Raw genomic sequence first — 22,168 nt, forward strand, 5'->3', positions numbered from 1 at the left:
TAATAACTACATATGAAATTCATGACCATTAATCAAACATGGATTACTTATCTCTTTGTTTATTAGTCTTCCTCGCAATCCAACAATTGTTCGTTCTTGATGCTTTGCACTTGAAGATTTAGATCTCATTTGATGGTTGCTCTTGGATACACATACTTCTAGTTGTTGTGTTCATCTGACATAACCAGGATCTGTGAGATGTTGAGCCCATATGCCACGCACTAAACACTCAGCAGTATCATTGTGGCATCGATCTTCCTCAATAATCTTCACAGCCATGCATTCAAATGAAGACCCTTCTTTGCAAATTTGTGCATGCTTATGGAAAGATAGCATCGAATTGGTTTTGTCTATAGTAAGATTGTCGCTTCTCATGTCGCTCTTTGACTGGCAAATATACGAGTATAGTTTCCAATGTTGTGGCGCTAGCGCCAAACAACATTAAAGATAAACCTTAATGCCCAATTCAATAGAGATGGAACTACCAATCACAAAAACTTGCTAAGTGATTTGATACATAGACAATCCATCAGATTTATGTCAGATCAAGATCTTGCCGCCTCCCTTGAACTTTCGTTGTTGATCAATTTTTTTAATTTTTTATTACTTCGGCAATTTGCTCTAGTTTCATAAAGACGTTTGTGATTGCATCTTGTCTACATGTAATTGCATCGTCCAAAGGTGTCTGTTTCCGATCATCTTGAACGCCTACTTCAACCAAAGAAACGGGACTCGGACTCGGCTCGGACTCGGGACTCGGCGTCAGACTTGGCTCCAGACTCGGCTGGACTTGGGAAAGTGAAAAACTCAAGAAATTTAAAGATTTAAAACTTGTTTCAGACACCCTTTATTGAATACACCTTAAAGACACAAAAACATCATCAAACTCGGCTCATTTGATTACATACACAAGTATACATCAATCACATAAGCATAAACGCAAATTGTAGCTGAAGAAAATAATAAACATAGATATATAAATATTGTCAAATGTATACAATATTACAAAACTCATGGAATAAAAAATCCATGTCATCATATGATCATCATCAAATGTTTCATACAAATACCAAAGGTAAATAGTAAATACTAAATACAACTACAAGTGTACAAGCCTATGGCTCAGAGGGCCGTGCACCCTCTCGCCCTGGCCCCTTGCGAAGGCGTTTAAAGTAGGTCCTCGATGATTCAGCAGCCATAGTCGCTCCCCGTGACACCATACCATGCTCACCAACATCAGGAATAGCTGTGTCACTCTGAGTCTCAGTATTTCCTGTCTCTGCTCGTGCTCTCTGCTCCTACTCTGCCATGGTTACAGCCTCAACTTCTATATCTACCTGGTCGATCCAATCAATGTCATCATCACTAAAGACAGCTATAGGAGTCCCAGGAGCTGTTTGATTCTCGTTGGCCCACTCTGCTTCAAGATCAACCTCATCTAGAATGATAGGAAAGATGTCAACTAATGCTTTCTTTCTCATTCTCAGGCGGAGGTTGTAGTGAACAAAGACGAGATCATTCATCTTCTCCACAGATAATCTATTGTGCCTCTTGGAGTGTATGTGGCAATGTGCTCAAACATACTCCAATTGCGCTCACAACCTGATGTGCTGCATGGTTGGCTCAAGATGCGAATGGCCAACTTTTGAATATTTGGTGTCTCTAGGCCAAAAGAGCTCCACCAATGATCTGAGTTTGAAATGAGAAAAATAAATAAAATCAATCTTACTCATGAACTCATTTAACAAGTTACAATATAGTATTGAATAAAACTAAAATTAAGCCTTACAATTTATTTTTACCTGGCATCATAGTTGTCCTACCGTCTTTGGCGACAGGATGAGAGAAGGTCTCCCCTTGTGCACCTGAGAACAACTGTAGCTCTCGAAAAAGGTCTATCTGAGAAGTACCAGTAGGTCCCATCTTCTCCATGATTGCGTATAGCCCATTAAGGACCTCCACATCAGCCTTGAAAGAAGGGATAACGGAATGCCGGATTCAGATAATAGGCTGCCGCATGGATGGGCCTATGAAGCTGATGATGCCATCTCCTATCTATGATCTCCCAAATGGGACCATACTTGCTCTCATCTTCTCCATAGATGAATCTGATGGCCTCCTTCGCCCTATCCATGCCCTCATATATATAGCCCATTGTGGGCTTATCTCCATCCGCAACTCGCAACAAAACCACCAAGGGCTTAACAAACTGCAAAATTGAAAATATTGTGTAATTTAGAAAAATGAGCAAATAAGAGAATACATATAATAAGTTATAAAACATGAAGTTAAAATTTAAATTGTAGAATTTATAAAAAAATTACCTTCACTATCTCATCACAAGGGACCCAAAATCCTTGCTCATCAAAAATGCAGTCTGCCATATCTTTCCTTGCAGGGGTGGTAGCATAGGATGAGGAAGACCACTCCTCACCAACAATCATATGTCTCAAGGAAGACTGGGGTGGTAGCATAGGATGAGGAAGACCACTCCTCACCAACAATCATATGTCTCAAGGTAGACTTAGACCTAAGCATGGACTGCAATGTGAGGAAGTTTGTGGCAAATCTTGTGATTCCTGAACGAGCTAACTCCTTCTACTCTGTGTAGTGTCTCATAAGAGCCAACACCCATGAATGATTATATACAAATTTGTAGACATTTCTTGCCATTTCGACACATCTCTTGACCCATGGGATTTTTCCAATATCCTCCAACATGAGGTCAATGCAATGAGCAGCACATGGAGTCCAAACTATAGATGGGTGCCTCTCCATCAATAGTCTACCTGCAGCAACATAATTTGTTGCATTGTAAATTGTAATTAATGGAGGTACAAACTACAAGATAGTAATTAATTTGCAAACAAAATTAGTTTGTAATCAAAAGTTTACCCACAACAACATAATTTGCTGCATTGTCGGTCACCACCTGTACCACGTTCTCCTCACCCACATCTTCAATCACCTCCTCTATCTGCTCACATAGGTAGGTGGCATTCTTGCAATGGGCGGAGGCATCAATGGACTTGATGAAAACGGTGCCCCCTGAAATAAAAAAATAAAGCTAGGTCAATGATCATTCAATAAACCATTAGATAAAAAATAAAACATTAAAGACTATATGAAACTAAAATTAATCAATCACCTGCGGAAGAAACAAGAAAATTAAGGAGAGTTCTATTTCTCCTATCCGTCCAACCATCAGTCATGATGGTGCAACCTTTAGTGCTCCATATATGGCGTTGTTCATCTAAATCCTTCTTCACATCATCCACCATTTGAGACAAAATGGGTCCCCTCAAATCACTCTCACTATGGGCTTTGAACCCTACCTTGCATATGGTAATTGCATCAACCATTTGTTGCCAATAAGGAGACCTGTCACAAAGAAACTCAATGAGATAAGTTAAGTATAAAAATTCAATGAGATAAATTAAGTATAAAAATTAAAACAATCAAAGTTATCAAAAATAAAAGTTAGTAAAACATTCACCTGACTACAAAGAATGGAATACAGCTGTAGCTCCAAAACCTGCCAACTGCCATTTTAGCAGCATCATGGACCTGCTTGTTCCAACCCATGCCCTCAAGCGATGGTTGGGACCCAGGAGTAGTGCGAGGCACAAATAAGGAATCCAACCTAGATTTACGAATCCTAGGTCCAATGGCAACACTCCCACTACAACTACTAGTGCTAGGAGCATGAGAAGTGGCGGTGGCACTGCCACTTATAGAAGTAGAAGCAAATGCAGATGCGGAAGCACCAACAATAGCAAATTGAGTGGGACGATATGGAGGTAAGGAAGAAGGGCCTCCAACACAACCTAACTGTGTCCCTCTTCCTAAAACTGTCTCTCTCCCAATGGCCGCTCGATCCTCCTTTTGTTTCTTTTTCCTTTCAATCTCCTCAACCATTACATAACATTCACGTACGGCCTCAGGGACTGCTTTTAGGCATGGTTCGGCATCATGTCCATGCACACCAGCAATATGGTATTTCAGCCTATATATACCTCCATGGAATATTGTTTTGCAAAACTCACATTTTGTTTGCCCCTTTCCTTGCCTTGGAAAATCCTTATGATATTTCGAAGCAGGGTCCTTTCTAATGGGGGGTCTAGAAGCTGAAGTAGTCATTTTAGGATAGTTTTGTGAAACTTGAAGTTGAGGCAAATAATAAAGTGAAGTTTGCTGCAGTAAAACATTACAAATACAAAATAAAATTAATACATATTACATACATTCAAAAAAACTAAAGCAGGGTTTGTCACACCCTACTTTTAAAAAAAAGAAATTTACAGACCCTACATGGTACAACACTACAACTACATACTACATGTTACATACAAACATACAAACGATTTTGAAAGAAAATGTAAAACTTTCAAAATAAATGAATAAAAAATGGAATTTTTGCATACAAGAAAGAAACTAATCTTCAAAAAAACAATCTTACCTCTTACAACAAGCTTGAAATGAGCTGGAAAGTCTTCCTATGCAACTCTTGATGCACCAAATCGAAACACAATTTAGCTTTAATGTGACAAATTGAAGAAAACTTGAGTTTCCTCCTTGCTGGTTTTTCTTCTATGCACCCTTGTTTTTCTTCCCAACTCACTTTACTCCTTTTTTTGCAAGTGAATGAAATGAAAGTCACTTTTAGGGATAGAAGATAATTAACAAAAAAAAACGGACTTAAAAAAACATTGCAAAATAATTTTTTTTGTGTTTTTGTTTTGGCTTGACGCCGATCGAGTTTGGGGCTCGAGACTCGCCGAGTTTGGCGAGTTTGGGCCAAACTCGCCAACTCGGCAAGTCTGGCGATTTTACTCGCAAGACTCGGACGAGTCTGAGTCCGAGTCCCTGGGACTCGCCGTGCTTGACTCGTACTCGGACTTGCCGAGTTTGGGCGAGTCTTGTTTCTCTGCCTTCATCTCCCTTCTCAAAAGCAAATGAAACGTATTTGTGTGACCCTGCCGAGAAAACAAGATGAAGAGAAGTCTCTCTATCTTCATATTTGTTTGGAGTATTTATCAACTGCTTTCCTCCATCGCAGTCCTCCAACAAAAAAAAAAATCCTACAACTTTTATAATAGCATCATCTTCAATACACCTTACAACATCTAGGGTTGTCAATGCATTATCTATAAAATAGATTGATCCAACCCGAGCTCCGTAATCTAATAAACTCATTACTGCCAATATGACATGTCCTACCTTCTTTTCCAACCGACTAGGAGCATGGCCACTAGCTACAACGATTAGAAGCTTGTTTAGAAGATCATAATTTCTGATCTGGTTGTTGCTCTTCCACATTGCATTGCTTTGCAGTGTCTGCTTGGAACATGGAAGATCATCTCTCCCGCTTTTTGACGCTACATACTATCATCTTTGTAGCACAACTATATCCGTAACTGTGTTCATGGGGTGTGTGTACTATGTCATCGCCTCTACAAAAACAGCCTGCGATAATATCCATCAACTTATGTTTCATTACTCTATGAATGTGATAGACCTCTTCATGTGGCATGTTCAAACCCATCCTCGTACAGAAAGGCACTTGACAAGATAATCTTGTCTCATGGTAGGAATGCCCGACAATTGATCATACAGTCGTTGTTGTCTGATGATAACAAGGCACTGTGAACAAGTGTTCATCCAGAGTGCACTGGTTACTCCTTTGATCTTATGGATAGTTAGAGACACATATCCGCCATCAAACTTTGACTTGCAACCTTCCTTATTGCCTTGTTCGATTCACATAGAATCGCTCCCTGGTGATTCCACAAAGAACTTGGCTCTTAATGTGCAAACTGTAGTTGATTCCCTGAGAGTAGAGTTGATCTCTTTTAATATCCAGATTGCATTAGAATAGGCAATCGGGATATTCAAATCACCATGCTCAAAGAAGTTCAGGCCTAGACGAGGAGTTGTCTGATTGCTTCAACAAATCTGATGGCGGTACCCATTAGAAGAATTTTGATGTTGAATATATGCTTGTTTGAATTTTCCACAAAATTGAACAACCTCAGGTTCGATTTAATGATACCATGTAAATGATGTTCAATTTACATTCAATATGCAAGTTATATTCTGTTAACTTAATCTTGTTGTATATATTATTGACTTAATGTATGAATCTGAGTGAGTTCTTGTTTGTGGCAGGTGAGAGGAGCATTTTAATATTTTCTATGTCCTATCTCACGAATGCCACTCAATATAAGTATATAACAAATGGGGCATGGTCAAGCAATACCTTGATCGGTCATGATCATGACATTACTTGATCATGCCTCTTTGTTTATACTAAACAAATGTATGTTCAACGTAAATGCCATTCGGTGTGGGAGGAGTATTACAACTGATGTCTATCGGTGTTTTCTTAATGCTAACAGCCGATAGTTATTGGTGTGTTAGCCTTAACAACCGATAACTATCGGTGCAGACTAACATCCGATAACTATCGGTGACCTTTGTTATATTGCCACCCGATATCATATGCATCCCGATATATTATATGCAACCCGATATATATTAATCGGTGTTTTCATTAATCATTTAGTTATCATTATTTATGTTAATCGATATACAAGATTTATTAGATCGATGAACATAAACAAAATACATAGTTTGATTATCAATAGGTTGTTTATATGCAAATGTAGAATGGCTATCAAAGAGGAATTAATTGCTTGAAGGTTTTATTATAGTTATCGATATGATAAATGATTGAATGAGAGACTTCATTTATCTCTCATTCAATCATTTATCTTACCGAAGCTATCATGCATTAACAATTTGTATCTTTAGTTTTGGAGGGTTTGCCGATTTTTCCTCAAAATCATGGTTTCAGGTTTCAGTTTGGTCACCCAACGTCAAGTTGGATGGATTTTGGTATTCTTGGTCATTAACACTTTCAGATCTAGGGAGGGTCTCCACCACAACAGAGTGTTCTTTTCATTTGTGATCAAAAGACCTGCAGTGTCTTCTGTAGGGTAGTTAGTAGATAGAATGACCATTAAGGGAGGGTATGGTAGTAAAATATTTAATTATATTTTAGTCACCTATATTTAGTTCCTTGTTTAATGGTCATTTAGCTTTTTAGTTAATTAGCTTTTAAGCTTTATTTAGCATTTAGCTTTTTCTTTTTAGTTAATTATCTTTTAAGCTTTATTTAGCATTTAGCTTTTTCTTTTTAGTTAATTAGTTTTTAAGCTTTATTTAGCGTTTAGCTTTTTGGTAGTTCACTTTAAATGACTTGTTCTTAATTTATAACGGCGTCTTGTAATCTCTAAATATACGCTTGTATATTGATGAATACATTATCCGATTATTGAATCATTCATTCAATTTATTTTTCACTCCTGTGCCTTGAAATTAGGGCAAAATTAAAATACTAGATTGAGGAAATAAGTAGCTGCATATAGGGGTTTATGAAGCTAGAGGTACCAGTGTCTATTAATGATTTACCAAATGGGGCAATCTTTATGCTCAAATCCCGCATATATGGATCTAATGGCCTCCTTGGCTCTATCCATGCCCTCATATATGTAGCCCATTGGCGGCCTTCGCCCCATCAACCACTCTTAGGAGAACCACTAAAGGTTTTGTGAACTGCGATTATTGTGAAACATTAGCATAAGTGTGAACAAAAATAAGGAAATAAAATAAAAATATGAATAAAAATATAATGTAGATTTACCTCTACAATCTTTGCAGTTGGTACACAAAAGCTTTAGTCATCAAAACTCCAATTAGCCACATCAAGCCCTTCATTTGCCTTAGCATACGATAAGGAATTCCACTCCTTACAATCATGGGCCTCAAAGCTCCCTTTGTTTTAAGCAAGGATTGTAATGTGATAAAATTGGTTGCAAACTAGGTTATGTTAGGATGAGCCAACTCTTTCTCCGTGAAATGCCTCATTAGCTTGAGGACCTTGGTATGAGTGTACATGTATATACAAATATTTTTGGCTATCTCCATACATACTTTGATCCATATAATCTTGCCTAGATCCTCCAATATAAGGTCAAGACAATGAGAAGAACGAATCTAGAATAATGATGGGTGCCTATTAATGAGTAGTCTACCTACAACAACACAATTTGCTGCATTATCTATAACTAATTTCACCACATTTACCTCACCCATCTTAGGCAAGATTCCCTCCAAAGCTTCACAAAAGGATTCTATATTTTGTGTTTCCCGAAGCATCAATAGATTTTATGAACATCGTGTCACTTGAGAAAGAAACAAAATCAATGATTAAGTAAACTATAGATTAAAAATCTTAATCGCTAAATCAATGAATTTCAGGAAGTATAGTCCATTAGTCATGATGGTGCAACCTTTGATTGCTTGTTAATTGTGGCATTCACATTAGCCACCTTTTGAGACAATATGGGGCCGTTTATCTCATCATTAGGGGCTTCGAACCCTATCCCAAAAATGGTAATGGCATCCACCATGTTTTGCCAATAAGGAGACCTAACACAAATAAATTAAATAAAATAAGTATTGTAAAATTGAGAGATTAAATTTGAATTTGACATACCTCTAAAATAAAAAATTCAAGAGACAAAGAATCAAATTATATATTTAAAACAAAAAAAGAAAGAATTACTTGGCTGTGTGGAATGGAATGGTGCAATAGAACCAAAAGTCTGCAATTGCACTTTTAGTTGCATCATGTTTATCTTTGTTCCAACCCATGCTCTCAAGTGATGGTTGGGAACCTAGAGTAGTGTGGTAAAATATATGAATCTAACCTAAATGTGCGAACTCTAGGTCCACTGCTAACACAGCCCTTACAACTACCACTACCCATACTCGAAGATGGATGAAATGGAGGAATGGAAGAAGAATACTCTCCTATTCCACCAATGGTTTCCATCTCCTCTCTTTGCCTCTTTTTTAATCTCTTTTTGCTGCTCAAAGGTTTCTAATTGGATTTGCATGCTACACATAACATTAGCAGGATTATTTGGGCATGGTTTAGCATCTCGACATGATATATGTGCAAGATGGTATTTTAATTGTTCGGTGCCTTCCTGCGATGTCCCCATCTTTAACCAAGAAAGTTAAGAAGCAATAGACAATTGTGTGATCAAGGGTGGCAGTCTTGATAGCATTTTCAAGTAGTTAGGAGTTAGAAGATCATAAATTGTACATAGTACTAATAGTTAGTTGTATATTTATATCAATTGTAAAATAGAAAGCATTGTGGAATATTGTCTTATTCCATAAGAGTTCACAATTTTCCTATTAGACCTTCAAGAGAAGCATGATAGATCAAGGTGTAATAGAGACAAGAAGTTGATATGTTATCCATCCATCAAGGGTGGAAGGCTTCATGAGCATGCAACAGACCAAGCTATATGATGTCAAGTATGATGACCTTAATCCATCTTACACACACGTGGATCATGACCCTATCATTACTCATATTGATCAAATAAGATCAATATAAGAAATAAGGGATTCATAATCAGTTATATTTATAAGTTGATATCTCAACGTCATCATCAAGACTGATGAATACTAATTCACCACCCCCCCCCCCCCCCCCCTCTTCTTAGTATTCATCAATTGGTATCAGAGCCAACCTTTCTATAAGTCTAACCACTTGGAAGGAGATATGGGGGAATACAGTGTGTGAGAGAGAGCCTATGATTAAGTTCCCTCACACTGTGAGAGAGCCTATGATTAAGTTCCCTCACACTGTATTCCCCCATATCTCCTTCCAAGTGGTTAGACTTATAGAAAGGTTGGCTCTGATACCAATTGATGAATACTAAGAGGGGGGGGGGAGGAGGGGGAGGGGGTGAATTAGTATACCAAAAATTACTGTAAACAAACTCTTAAACAGTTTAGCAGATAACCGGTGCAACAGATTCACTAATAAACCGGTTAAGATAAATGCAAACCAAATAGCAAACAAAGCATTCACCCACAAGAGCACAATCACAATAACACAAGATATTTGACGTGGAAACCCAAATGGGAAAAATCACGGTGAGCAGAAACTCACAAGTAACTATTTGCAGAATAGAAACCAGACCGGTTAAGGTCATACAATGTTCTTCACCAGAACAGATCCTGTTAGGAATCTAGATCTTTGTTAGGAGATAAGTCTTGTTAAAGACTACCTTGTTAAAGGATTTCCGATCCACAATTGTGAACCACCTTGTTAGAGGATTTACAAAGGCTTTGCTAGGCCTACCCGGTTAAGGGTTTCAGACTTGTTGAAGATATTAGTAATCAACAAGTGAATGATTTAGGCAATAGCACAATATGCTTAATTAGATCCTTGTCAGCTCATTGCTAATGCATTTCAGCATTACTTCAGTCTTCAATATCTCCACACTCTGTTTCTTCACACAGACCTAATCTTCTCTTCAGTGATCGCACATAACCTTTTCTATCACACATCTCACATGCATACAAACCCTAGACATGATGTCCTTATAAAGGAAACTGATTTCATGTCGGTCCAATAGGATTAGACTACAAGTTCCTAGGTTCAGTGCATCTAGACACATTTGGTAACACAACACAAAATCATCGCCAAAGTGTCGGTGGATGATAACTCATCACACATTACAAAAGTACCAGTTGGTAACTCATCACAGAGTAATACCGGTTAATACAATATACCAATTACCGGTTGTCAAAAATGAAGGTTGGTAGATAGTAGTGTTCCGATCAAAAGTTAACTACCGCTTGGGTCCTTCGTACCGCTTGAGCTCCTTGTACCGCTTGGGGTCTTCATACCGCTTGAGCTCTTCAGTCAATCTGTGACTGGTAAACATCTGTTGCAAAATACCAATTGTATAAAGACTATACATACAATAATACACAATACCGGTTGGAACAATTACTAGTTGAGCATAACTCATACATCAAGAAAGTGTGTGTCCATCATCAGGAAAGTGTGTGTCCATCAATGCTAATCAAAACATCATCAAAATGCCAACAATCTCCCCCTTTGGAATTGATGGCAACACTTAGGAAAATTTTGACATCTAAGTGTTTTTACAACAAAAATTGCCATAATCAAAATTACTCCCCCTAAGCATATACACTATCCCTTTTTGCAAAAATTACAATGTACACTACTCCCAAAATGAAAGCACATGAAATGGTAACATTCACCAAAATTTGAAGTACACTACTCCCCCTTTGCCAACAATGACAAAGTAATGCAAAGTAACCCCTTTTTGCATATATAATAAAATAGAGTAGATGTTCATGACAATAAGGAATGAAATTTATCAAAAACAGATTTAAAGTCTTGCATAAAAGTTTTCATGGCCAATGTCCATGACTCAAGTAATGAGGTAGCAACCTCACTTTCAGTCTGCATCTGAAATACCAATTCTTCCATTGCATCAATGGTACTCATTTCTTGAGTTACCGTGATAGCTTCCAGGCTGAGAAAACATTTTTGAAGAATCTGCAGTCTAGGAAATAGGAGTAGTTGTAGCCCCTGCAAATCTTTAGACCGGTTGCTGATCTCTAAGTCCATCTTGGCAGTCTGCTGCGGATAACGATGAACGGTTTGCCCACATGTAGTGAATGAATCATATGGTATCTTGAAATGGTTGATATATGCCTGGAACTCCGATTAGAGTTTAGCTTTCTGGTTAAGCACATCGTCACAAAATAGATAAGGTTGGCAGATTTTACTCAACAGTAATTTACCTTCATCCATAGCAACACTGATATCATTCTGTTGCTTCAGTAGTTGTGTCCAGAGCTCATTCATTTTCTTGACTAAGGCAGTGTTGAGTGCCTTTTCATGGTTCTTCTTTGCAGTGGCTTCATCAACATCTTCCAAGCATTGTACCTGGTCCTCCACTATGGTACACAGAAGTTTAAGCTTGGACAGAGAGAAATCGGTATTGGGGAGGTTGGTAGTGGGAATTAGACTGGTAAGGGTGTCAACCCTAGTTTGTATGACATCCTGTTCCTTCTTCCTCCGCAATGTTTCCAGTCTCTCCTGTGCAAGCTTGATGCTTCGAAGCAGCTCAGACTCATCGGTTGATTGAAGATCAATAGGACTGGTGGTATCAACCTGTTTGGTTGGATCACCGGTTGCCTTAGGAGTCTTTGCTTGTTTGTTCTTCTCTGCTTCCTTCTCCTCTTCTGCTTTTTCCTTATCCTCTTCTTTCTTCTTTTGCTCCTCTTCTTGTTTCTTCTCCATTTCTTCTTTCTTCTTGTTCTCTTCCTGCTTTTGCTTTTCTTCCTCCTTCCTTTCTTCTTCCTTCCTCTTCTCCTCTTCTTTCCTCTTCTCCTCTTCTTTCCTCTCGTCTTCCTCTTTCTTTTTCTCTGACTCTTTCCTCTTGATTTCTTCTTGCCTTGCTTTTTCCTCTTGCTTTTTCTATGCTTTCTCTTTGCCCTATTTCTCTTTTTCAGCCTTTTCCTTGTCCTGTTTCTCTTTTGCTTCTTTTTCTTTATCCTGTATCTCTTTCTGTTTGTCAGGAGTGACATCCTCATTATCTAATGCATCAACATCAATAGGTTGTTCTGTCACTCTTTCACCTTCACTATCAAATGCTTCATCCGGTTGGCCTGATGATAGGTCCGGTTCTTGTTTAGGTTGCTTAGCAGCTTCAGATACTCTGTGCATATTGACAACAACTTTTACATGAATGTGAGTATCCTTTTCCACTTCAGAAGCTTTTCCTTCTAGTAGCCCGAGTCTTCTCCTTCTCATGAAGAAGATGCCTTTGTTCTTATCCATTATCTCAAATAATTCTGAATTTGAAGCATTAGGAAAGTATTGTGCAAAATTTTTCTCCCTGATCTCCTATTCCTTTTCAATGGCAATGCGCCATTTATTATCTAAAGAATTATATAAAGAATCTGGAGTAAAACATTTAATCTCTGATGGTGACCGATCATTAACACATAAATATTTGATGACTTCTTGTTCTACTTCTTTCTCACTATCAGTAAAATCATCAAAATATTCCTTCAAATCATCAAGCTTTTTCCTCTTAATATTCTTTAGAGTCCTTTGACAATGTGTCATTGGCTTATAAGAGGAAATATCTATATTTACCGGTGCTGAAGTTGCAGGTACATTATCGGTAGACTTCACCTTCTTGCTTGATTGCCTTGTCTTCTTGGTTTGTATTTCCGGTTCAGTGTCCTCTGACTCCGGTGAGTTGGTTTTGGTTTTCCGCTTTCTCTCAAATACCTTTGCAGGAATAACTTCAGGTTTCTTCTTAGTTGGTGACCGCTTGGTCACTTTCGGACTGGCAGAGGTAACCGGTGCAGATACCGATGGCACTGCTTTATCCTTTTTCTATTTTGGTTCTTCAACCGGTGTGACCCTCTCTAAGTAGGTACCGGTTCTTTTTTTCTTGGCATCCAATGGTGAGGCAAGTAGGGTAGAGGCATACCCGATCAATATGTCATACATCACTTCATACCCCATTGGTTCAACTACTTCCTTTCTCAGTTCCATTGCTTCCATTATGCAGTCATCAATCCTTATTGTGGAGTAGATGTCATCTTCATACTTCTTCACAATATCACCAGACATCATTATTCTTTGGCTCATTTTCCGCTTGAATTCATCAAAATACTTGTTAAGCACCTCAGGATATCCAGTTCCTACTGCTTGAAGACTTTCCTTGATTTGCCTTGAAACCGGTAGGTCAGCAAACCATTGCACATCACCTACTCCAGGGAAATAACCTTGAAAGTAGAAGAATAAACCGACCAAAAGTTGGCCAAATCTGAAGCTTAGAGAATTGTCTTGTTTGATGGACTTCAGATTTAACAACAATTGCTTTTGTAGACAGGTACAAAGGTCAAATGAAGTGTCTTCCTTGATCATTCTGTAAGCGGCATTCATCGCAGCAGCAGGGACACAGTTCATTCTGCTGGCATAAAACATCCGATAACCAATCACCATGCAAGCATATTTCACTAGACCATCAAAGATGGTGTTGACGGTCATCGCCCGTTGGTCACTCACAGGATCGGTGAGCTTTGTCATTTCAGTTTTGGTGACCTTTTGTAGAGCTGACACCTCTCCAATATTGCAGAAACCGATGACAGCATGAATTGCTTCTGATGTGATGTCATGTGTCCGCTCGAGATACATCTTATCACCATGTACTCTGCTGAGGATGATGCGAATATGATCTTCTGTGAACTCTTCCAGAAAATATACCGCATTGTGCAGATTCATCTTTTCAAGGATACTATACTCAGGTTTGATTTTCTTATCATTCCCACAGAACAAACTTAGCTGGGAATGGATCACTAGGGATCCTAGGTCTTCCAATTTACAATCAATATACCCTGAAATGTCTTCCTCGACAATAACTCCGACAGGTATTTGGGATAGGGCATTGTATTTCATTTTCTTTTGAAGAAATTCAGCTAAATCTATAGGTGCACTAGAACTAGAGTGCGATGCAGAAGCCATGATAAGAAAGAAATTCGAGAAATACCTCCACAATCCGAAATTTAGGGTTTGCTAATGTTGCTCACAATACATCACTTCAGTTGCTAGATTACCGCTTAGTGTTCTTCATTGATAGATTGAAAAATATCGCTGGATTCCTCTGCAAGATTTTTGAATTCACTTTGAATCGCTAGACGAATCGCTCTTTGTCGCTCTGCTCTTGAAAATTCTTCTCTCGAAAACTGATAAGTGATAATGACGACGAAAATCCCTTTTAAACAACTTCTCACCTACCATAATAAATGCATCACCGCTAGGGCACAAACCCTAATTTTACCTTTTACTGCTCCACATCTTTTGCCGATTGATAGGTAACATATACCGATTAAGGTCTTTACTGATAGAAACTGGGGATTCGAAATATTTCACCGATATGTTCCCCCTAAGCTTTTCTGAAGCTCACTTTGCCGGTTCAGAGACTTCCACACTAGGTGCAGAAACAGGTTCATCCTGTGATCCTTCCTCTGATTTCTTTTTCCAAGTTTTATTCATTTCCACTTGAACGGTTTCATCATCAATTTTCCCTTCTGGAGTGATCGGTATATCATCCGATAGGTTCTTTCTCAGTCTGCAAGTTCTGGCAGCGTGTCCCGGTTTGTTGCAATGATAGCATACCATTCCAGGTGTTCTCCATGGTCCATTATTCATACTTCCATTCTTCCTTCTGCATGTTGCAGCAGTGTGACCGCTACCACGAGAGATCAAACAGGTTGCTCTCCAACTAGTTGCCGCTTGATAACCAATTGACCGATGGTCATAGGTATTGTACCGGTTGGGATTCCGGTTCACAGAAGGTTCTGGGATAACTCCTTGAGTCCTTGGAGGATGTCTCCCAGTGTTGTGCAAAACAGACCTGCATTCAAATGCTCTATGCCCAAACTTGTTGCATGCATAACAATTTCCATTGAATCTATTGGATCTAGGCTTATTGTTTAAAAAATAAGGAAAATTGTCGTAGGCCTTGCTTCTACACACATTAGCAGTATGTCCTTCTTTGAGACAATTAAAGCTAACAGGTTTAAATTTTTGCTTACCTTTATCCTTGGATGTCGGTTGCTTCTTTGATGCTTCAGCTTTTGTTCCAGAGATCTCACCTTCCTCATACCCAGAGAAACCAAGTCCAGTGGTATTCTTTACTGGCTTTGCCGATTCCAGCTTTTGCTCTAGCTTAACAGTACTCTTATTGAATTTGGCAAGTATCTCCTTTGACTCAGTAAGTTCCTTGGAGATAGTAGCATTGGATTCCATCAAGGTTGCATTCTTAGAAATAGCCATGTTTAGTTCACCTTGCATTTCTTCTTTTTCCACTTTACTCTCTTGGAGATGAGCGGTAAGGGTACTGATTTCTTGCTTCAGCTTGGAGATCTCACGATCTTTGTCTTTTACCAGATCTTCAGCTTTCCTTCTGTTCTCAAGCTCTTGACACATTCTGATAGTCAATCCTTCCAACTCTTTTCTCAGATTGGCTTTAGATTCATTCAGTTTTTCAACTTCTTCAACTAGGGCATCCATGTCTGCTTTATCAGAAGAGCTATTTTCAGTGAGTTCCATCAGTTTCTCAGCATGCTCTCTTCTTTTGGCCAAAGAGGCTTTATACTTGACTTTGAGTTCATCATAGGCTCTCTCAGTCTGAGTGAGACGATGAGTAAGTTCCCTCACATTGTATTCCCCCATATCTCCTTCCAAGTGGTTAGACTTATAGAAAGGTTGGCTCTTATACCAATTGATGAATACTAAGAGGGGGGGTGAATTAGTATACCAAAAATTACTGTAAACAAACTCTTAAACAGTTTAGCAGATAACCGGTGCAACAGATTCATTAATAAACCGGTTAAGATAAATGCAAACCAACTAGCAAACAAAGCATTGACCCACAAGAGCACAATCACCATAACACAAGATATTTGACGTGGAAACCGAAATGGGAAAAACCATGGTGAGCAGAAACTCACCAGTAATTATCTGCAGAATAGAAACCAGACCCATTAAGGTCAGACCGGTTAAGGTCATACAATGTTCTTCACCAGAACAGATCCTGTTAGGAATGTAGATCTCTATTAGGAGATAAGTCCTGTTAAAGACTACCTCGTTAAAGGATTTCCGATCCATAGTTGTGAACCACTTTGTTATAGGATTTGCAAAGGCTTTGCTAGGCCTACCCGGTTAAGGGTTTCAGACTTGTCGAAGATGTTAGTAATCAACAAGTGAATGATCTGGGCAATAACACAGTATGCTTAATTAGATCCTTGTCAGCTCATTGTTAATGCATTTCAGCATTACTTTAGTCTTCAATATCTCCACACTCTGTTTCTTCACACAAACCTAATCTTCTTTTCAGTGATCGCACATAACCTTTTCTATCACACATCTCACATACATACAAACCCTAGACATGATGTCCTTATAAAGGAAACTGATTTCATGTCGGTCCAATAGGATTAGACTACAAGTTCCTAGGTTCAGTGCATCTAGACACATTTGGTAACACGACACAAAATCACCGCCAAAGTGTCGGTGGATGATAACTCATCACACATTAAAGAAGTACCGGTTGGTAACTCATCACAGAGTGATACCGGTTAATACAATATACCGATTACCGGTTGTCAAAAATGATGATTGGTAGATCATAGTGTTCCGATCAAAAGTTAACTACTGCTTGGGTCCTTCGTATCGCTTGAGCTCCTTGTACCGCTTGGGGTCTTCATACCACTTGAGCTCTTCAGTCAATCTGTGACCGGTAAACATCTTCTGCAAAATACCGATAGTCTAAAGACTATACATACAATAATACACAATACTGGTTGGAACAATTATCGGTTGAGCATAACTCATACATCAAGAAAGTGTGTGTCCATCATCAAGAAAGTGTGTGTCCATCAATGACAATCAAAACATCATCAAAATGCCAACATAATGCCAATTACCGGTTGAGCATAACTCATACTTCTATAATGTGTGATGAGTTATCATCCATCGACACTTTGGCGGTGATTTTGTGCCGTGTTACCAAATGTGTCTAGATGCACTGAACATAGGAACTTGTAGTGTAATCCTATTGGGCCGACATGAAATCAGTTTCCTTTATAAGGACATCATGTCTAGGGTTTGTATGTATGTGAGATGTGTGATAGAAAAGGTTATGTGCGATCATTGAAGAGAAGATTAAGTCTGTGTGAAGAAACAGAGTGTGGAGATATTGAAGACTGAAGTAATGCTGAAATGCGTTAACAATGAGCTGACAAGGATCTAATTAAGCATACTGTGCTATTGCCTAGATCATTCACTAATAAACCGGTAAACATGATTTGCTTGAGCTCTTCAAGTGAGCTGACAAGGATCTAATATAAGAAATAAGGGATTCATAATCAGGTATGTTCATAAGTTGATATCTCAACGTCACCATCAAGACAACATGGAGGATGGTATGATCCATACTGAAGCAGTGATAATGCACAAGTACTCATAAAGGTCTCATCCATATTGGCATAACAATGAAGATAACGAGTAATGGACTCCATCACTATCAACAAAGGAAAGCATGTTAAGAAGCTGTTCACTGTAAAGTTAATCACCATGGCATCTCGATCTTACTTAAAGACAAACTACCCAGAAGATTAGAGAGGATAGCTAGTCAACATACCAGATCGATCATACATGAAGCCAATGTAATCAATGATAATTGAAGGTACAAAGATATCAAGTGCAGATCAATAACAATACAGATCGATGATTAGTTATCAGTTGACTGAGGCATTGAAAGGAAGTAATGACATCGATGAAGTCTACACTATCTTGTTAAGTAACGATGGATGATAAAAGACAGTGACTCGAATAATAATCTAAGGAAGGAGTTTACTAATCAAGTGATTAGTCACAGACATTGACGAGTTAGCAACTAAACTTAGGTAATTTGTATGGCAGTGATTTAGAGACAAATGCTAAGCAGTGATTATGATAACATGTGCGATCTACTAACAGCAATTAGGCAATGGGTAATAAATCAACATTAAGTATTAAGAGACACGATCTTACCGATCCCTCTATGTTAGGAAGAGTTGCAATTAAGAAACAACACATCTCTTCAGCCATTAAAAAGTGCAATTCTGAAGGGATAAGAAGACGATCAATCACACTCATTTAGGTCATTGATTTGGAAACCTATTTTTATCTCTTGTATCCTTTATTGTATCTGCTCGCAGAGTAGCAGCCCATTGGCATAATTTGGTTGCATAAATTAAAGGTATCAATCAGAGACAGCACCATTGTTGCAAGTGTAAATCGACTATATCAGAAATGACATCATTACCATTGTTGCAAGTGTATATCGACCCTATCTGAAACAGCATCATCATCATTGTTGCAATTATACATATTCAGATCTGAAACAGCAACATATTGCTACAAGTAATATTAATATCATATATCCACATTGCATATACTTAAGGATTTTAATCAGAAGTAGCAATTCATCGCTATATGCAATTGGAAGACAAAATAGCATATTTTCCATTCTCAAACCAGAGAAGGCTAACATCAAGATCATCCTTGCATAATTGTATCAGTTTATATCAGATATAGCAGTGATCAACATTCAATATACATATATTATTCTTTGAATAATATTATCAGTTATATATAAATCTTATCAATTGCATATTTTTTACATTCAAAGTGGTATCATAAATCATTTTTCATAGTGATATCTGAGACTTGAAGGAAAGAAGTCTCTTGCAATTGATCTTTGCAAGTTAAATGTCCCTATTTCATAAGTTATAAAATAAGAGGATATTACATTCCCCATGCAAAGTTTGTTTGCAATGAAAACAAGTTGACTTTCTTTTCCCCAATGATGACATGATTCCAAGGGTCCCTTCTAACTTGGGTTTTGGTTGACATTGTGATAAAGGCAATTTATAAATCTAAAGAATTTGGCAATACCATATAAATGCGATTAAAATAATAGAAAAAATCTAGTGTTTGCAATTATAAAACTAAGAAATATTAACAAAAACACCTAGAGTTTTTTCAACAAAAAAATTAAATACACTTAGGGTTTGTTCTTTGGTCCACTAAAACAAAATAGAAAAAATAAAAAAGAAATGTAAAAGAATAAAATTTTATTAAAAAAAAACTTCAAAATTCAAACTTACCCCTGAAATCTTGCTTGAAATCAATGGTGAGATCTTCTGAATCCTTTGTAGACTCCTCTAGATGCACCAAAAGAAGTTATGAACCTGCCCAAATGTGATTCAACCACTGATGTTTGCTTGATCTCCTTGCTAATTTCCCTTTAATGCAATCCAATTTTGGACCTAAACTCCTCTTTTCTTTCTCCTTTGTCTTGAAAATGAAATGAAATTGCTTTTAGGGTGTAGGAGACAAAATACGACACTTTGTTTTGAGTGAATTGGTTATTCTATTGCTCCTCCCCTTCCTGTCCCCCTAATTTCTGCTTACCCAGCTGCAGCCAAGTTTTTCCCATGGTACTCACCATGTTTGGCGAGTTTGGTGGGCCTGTCAAGTTTGGCCAGTATCTGGCTGCTGAGTCACTTAGATCTATTTAGGGTTGCCCGCTTTGTGGCTTGCCAAATTTGGGCAAGTCTAGTACTCTTTTTAGAACTATTATTAATAGCTGAAGTTGTTAGGCCAAGTAGTCCTACATCAAATGACACTTGATTTTTTTTTTTCTTTTAAATTGTTGTTTTCAATAGTAGTTTTGATACTACTAGTATGCTTCAAAGGTGAATGAATGAATGTTTTTAATCACGTCCATGAGGCCAAGCAGCCTATGGGACCCACAGATAGCCATCAAAGAAAAACCTGTACATCCAAAACATGACACCTAAATTTCCTTTTCCTTCTGCATCTTGGATCTTCTACTATGTATCTTGACCAAAAAATCTGCAACCCTTATTATTTTATCTTCTTCAAACAAATTACCCAAGCTGTTCACTTTTAATGTCTCAATATAAATGATCTGGATATCCTTGTAAGCTGAACACTCCATGATGTAATGCCATTCTGTCTCTACCAGTTTTTGAGTGCAATATCTACATCTTTTGTCTGCCCACTCCTCTTTTGGTATCATCCACCTTCCAGTCTCACATCTAAGTTGGTGTTTAACTTGTTTTTATCTGAGTGATTAGCATTTTTGCTTTCCTTTTTATTTCCATTCCTATGTAAGTATTTTTGTGTATGGTCATATGTAGTATTAAAATGTTTGATATAGTATTTCTTTTTCCTCTCAGGTGGTCCTTCCCACATTTCTTTCTTTGAATTCTCCTTGCACATACTTTTTTATTTCCCCATTGTTATTTGGACATTCACTTATGCTAATACCCCATTTTTTCATCCATTTGATGTTTTGGTTCATCCACATGCTCTTCCTTCTATCTAATTTTTCACTAGCTGCCATTTTTGGCCAGCGATGAGTCTCCACGTTATCTAATCTTCGTAGATAGCTTAACAACTGTAACATAGCTGATGCTTCGACGGGGAAAGCCCCGACCTCTGCCAGGACAATCTCATATGGAACAGTTGATTTAATCTTGGGGCTATTTGTGAGTAAATGTTTTTGTAATCTTTCTATCTTTCAACACTTTCTTGCTGAGGTGTTGCTACCCCAAACTTCACATCCGTATAGAACCACGAGAACTACTAAAAGTCCAAAAAGAGTTTTCGTAGTCTTCCAATCCCATAGCTAATATTTTAAATGTACATAAGTAGTATGTACATTTAAAATATTAGTTAGATTAACTATTTTTTTCCCTATGTTTAAAAGAAATTATTAGTCTTGTGACTCCCTGTTTTTAGCAAACAATATTATTTTGAATCTCTGAATGCTCGAGGATTTTAGTCCATAACTTTTGAAGTATCAGGTGGTTGGATCCAAATCCATTTATGGTTCTATTTTATGAACATATCTTGTATGGTTTTTAAGAAAACAGCAACATATATAACCAATTAGATAATTTGATTTATGGAGTATTTAAAATTTTGGAAAAAACTGTCTATTTGCAAAGATTGTTATACTAAATATGTGTATGTCTTAATTATATCAACTTTAGAAAGTTATAATATCCTGATAATAAAATTCACCCTTACATATGTCACTGCCGGTGGAGGTTACCTGTTATTCTCAATGCTGTAAAAGTGCTTTACACTTTACATGTTGAATTATATCTTCAAAAGTATAAATGGATTTAGATTGGACTTTAAATGATCTGCAGGCTTCGGTGAACTATCCAGTGAGCTAGTGGAAGCAGCAGTAGCTCATTGCCAGTTGATAGTTGTTTCCAAGTAAGTCTTTGTTAGTCCTACAAAGTTGCTGTGGTTTGCTTGATGTTCTAACCATCATTAAGCTCATAGACACTTTATAGTAAATGATTCCGTTCTTTGCTACTTCATATCATATATGTGCCCTGCTTGTATATGTTTGCTTGGGTTTGAGTCTAATTACAAATTTTAATTAAATTCTTGAGACAATCCATTTTTTTAAGGACTTCTTTGTTCAATGTTATTATTATTTTTTTATCTGTGGTCATTATAACATACTTTGTTCATTATATTTACACTTTAAAATCTGTTTTTACTGTTTATAAGTTCTCTCAAGATACATAATTGAGTTTTAATTACTTATTCCATATTTAAAATGGGGTGTAAACTCCCAAGTAG

The 22,168-nt window shown here is 37.6% G+C and overlaps 1 protein-coding gene across 1 annotated transcript in view; it reads left to right on the plus strand.

Moving 5' to 3' along the window:
• Positions 1 to 22,168, plus strand: part of LOC131075658 (peroxisomal acyl-coenzyme A oxidase 1) — a 211,182-nt gene that overhangs the window by 159,946 nt on the left and 29,068 nt on the right. The window contains exon 12 of the mRNA XM_058012499.2: positions 21,724 to 21,793. Within this exon, the coding sequence (XP_057868482.2) occupies positions 21,724 to 21,793 (70 nt within the window). The remainder of the gene's footprint in view (positions 1 to 21,723; positions 21,794 to 22,168) is intronic.

Source organism: Cryptomeria japonica, chromosome 6 (genome assembly GCF_030272615.1).
Source record: "Cryptomeria japonica chromosome 6, Sugi_1.0, whole genome shotgun sequence".
In the NCBI taxonomy this organism is placed as follows: Eukaryota; Viridiplantae; Streptophyta; class Pinopsida; order Cupressales; family Cupressaceae; genus Cryptomeria; species Cryptomeria japonica.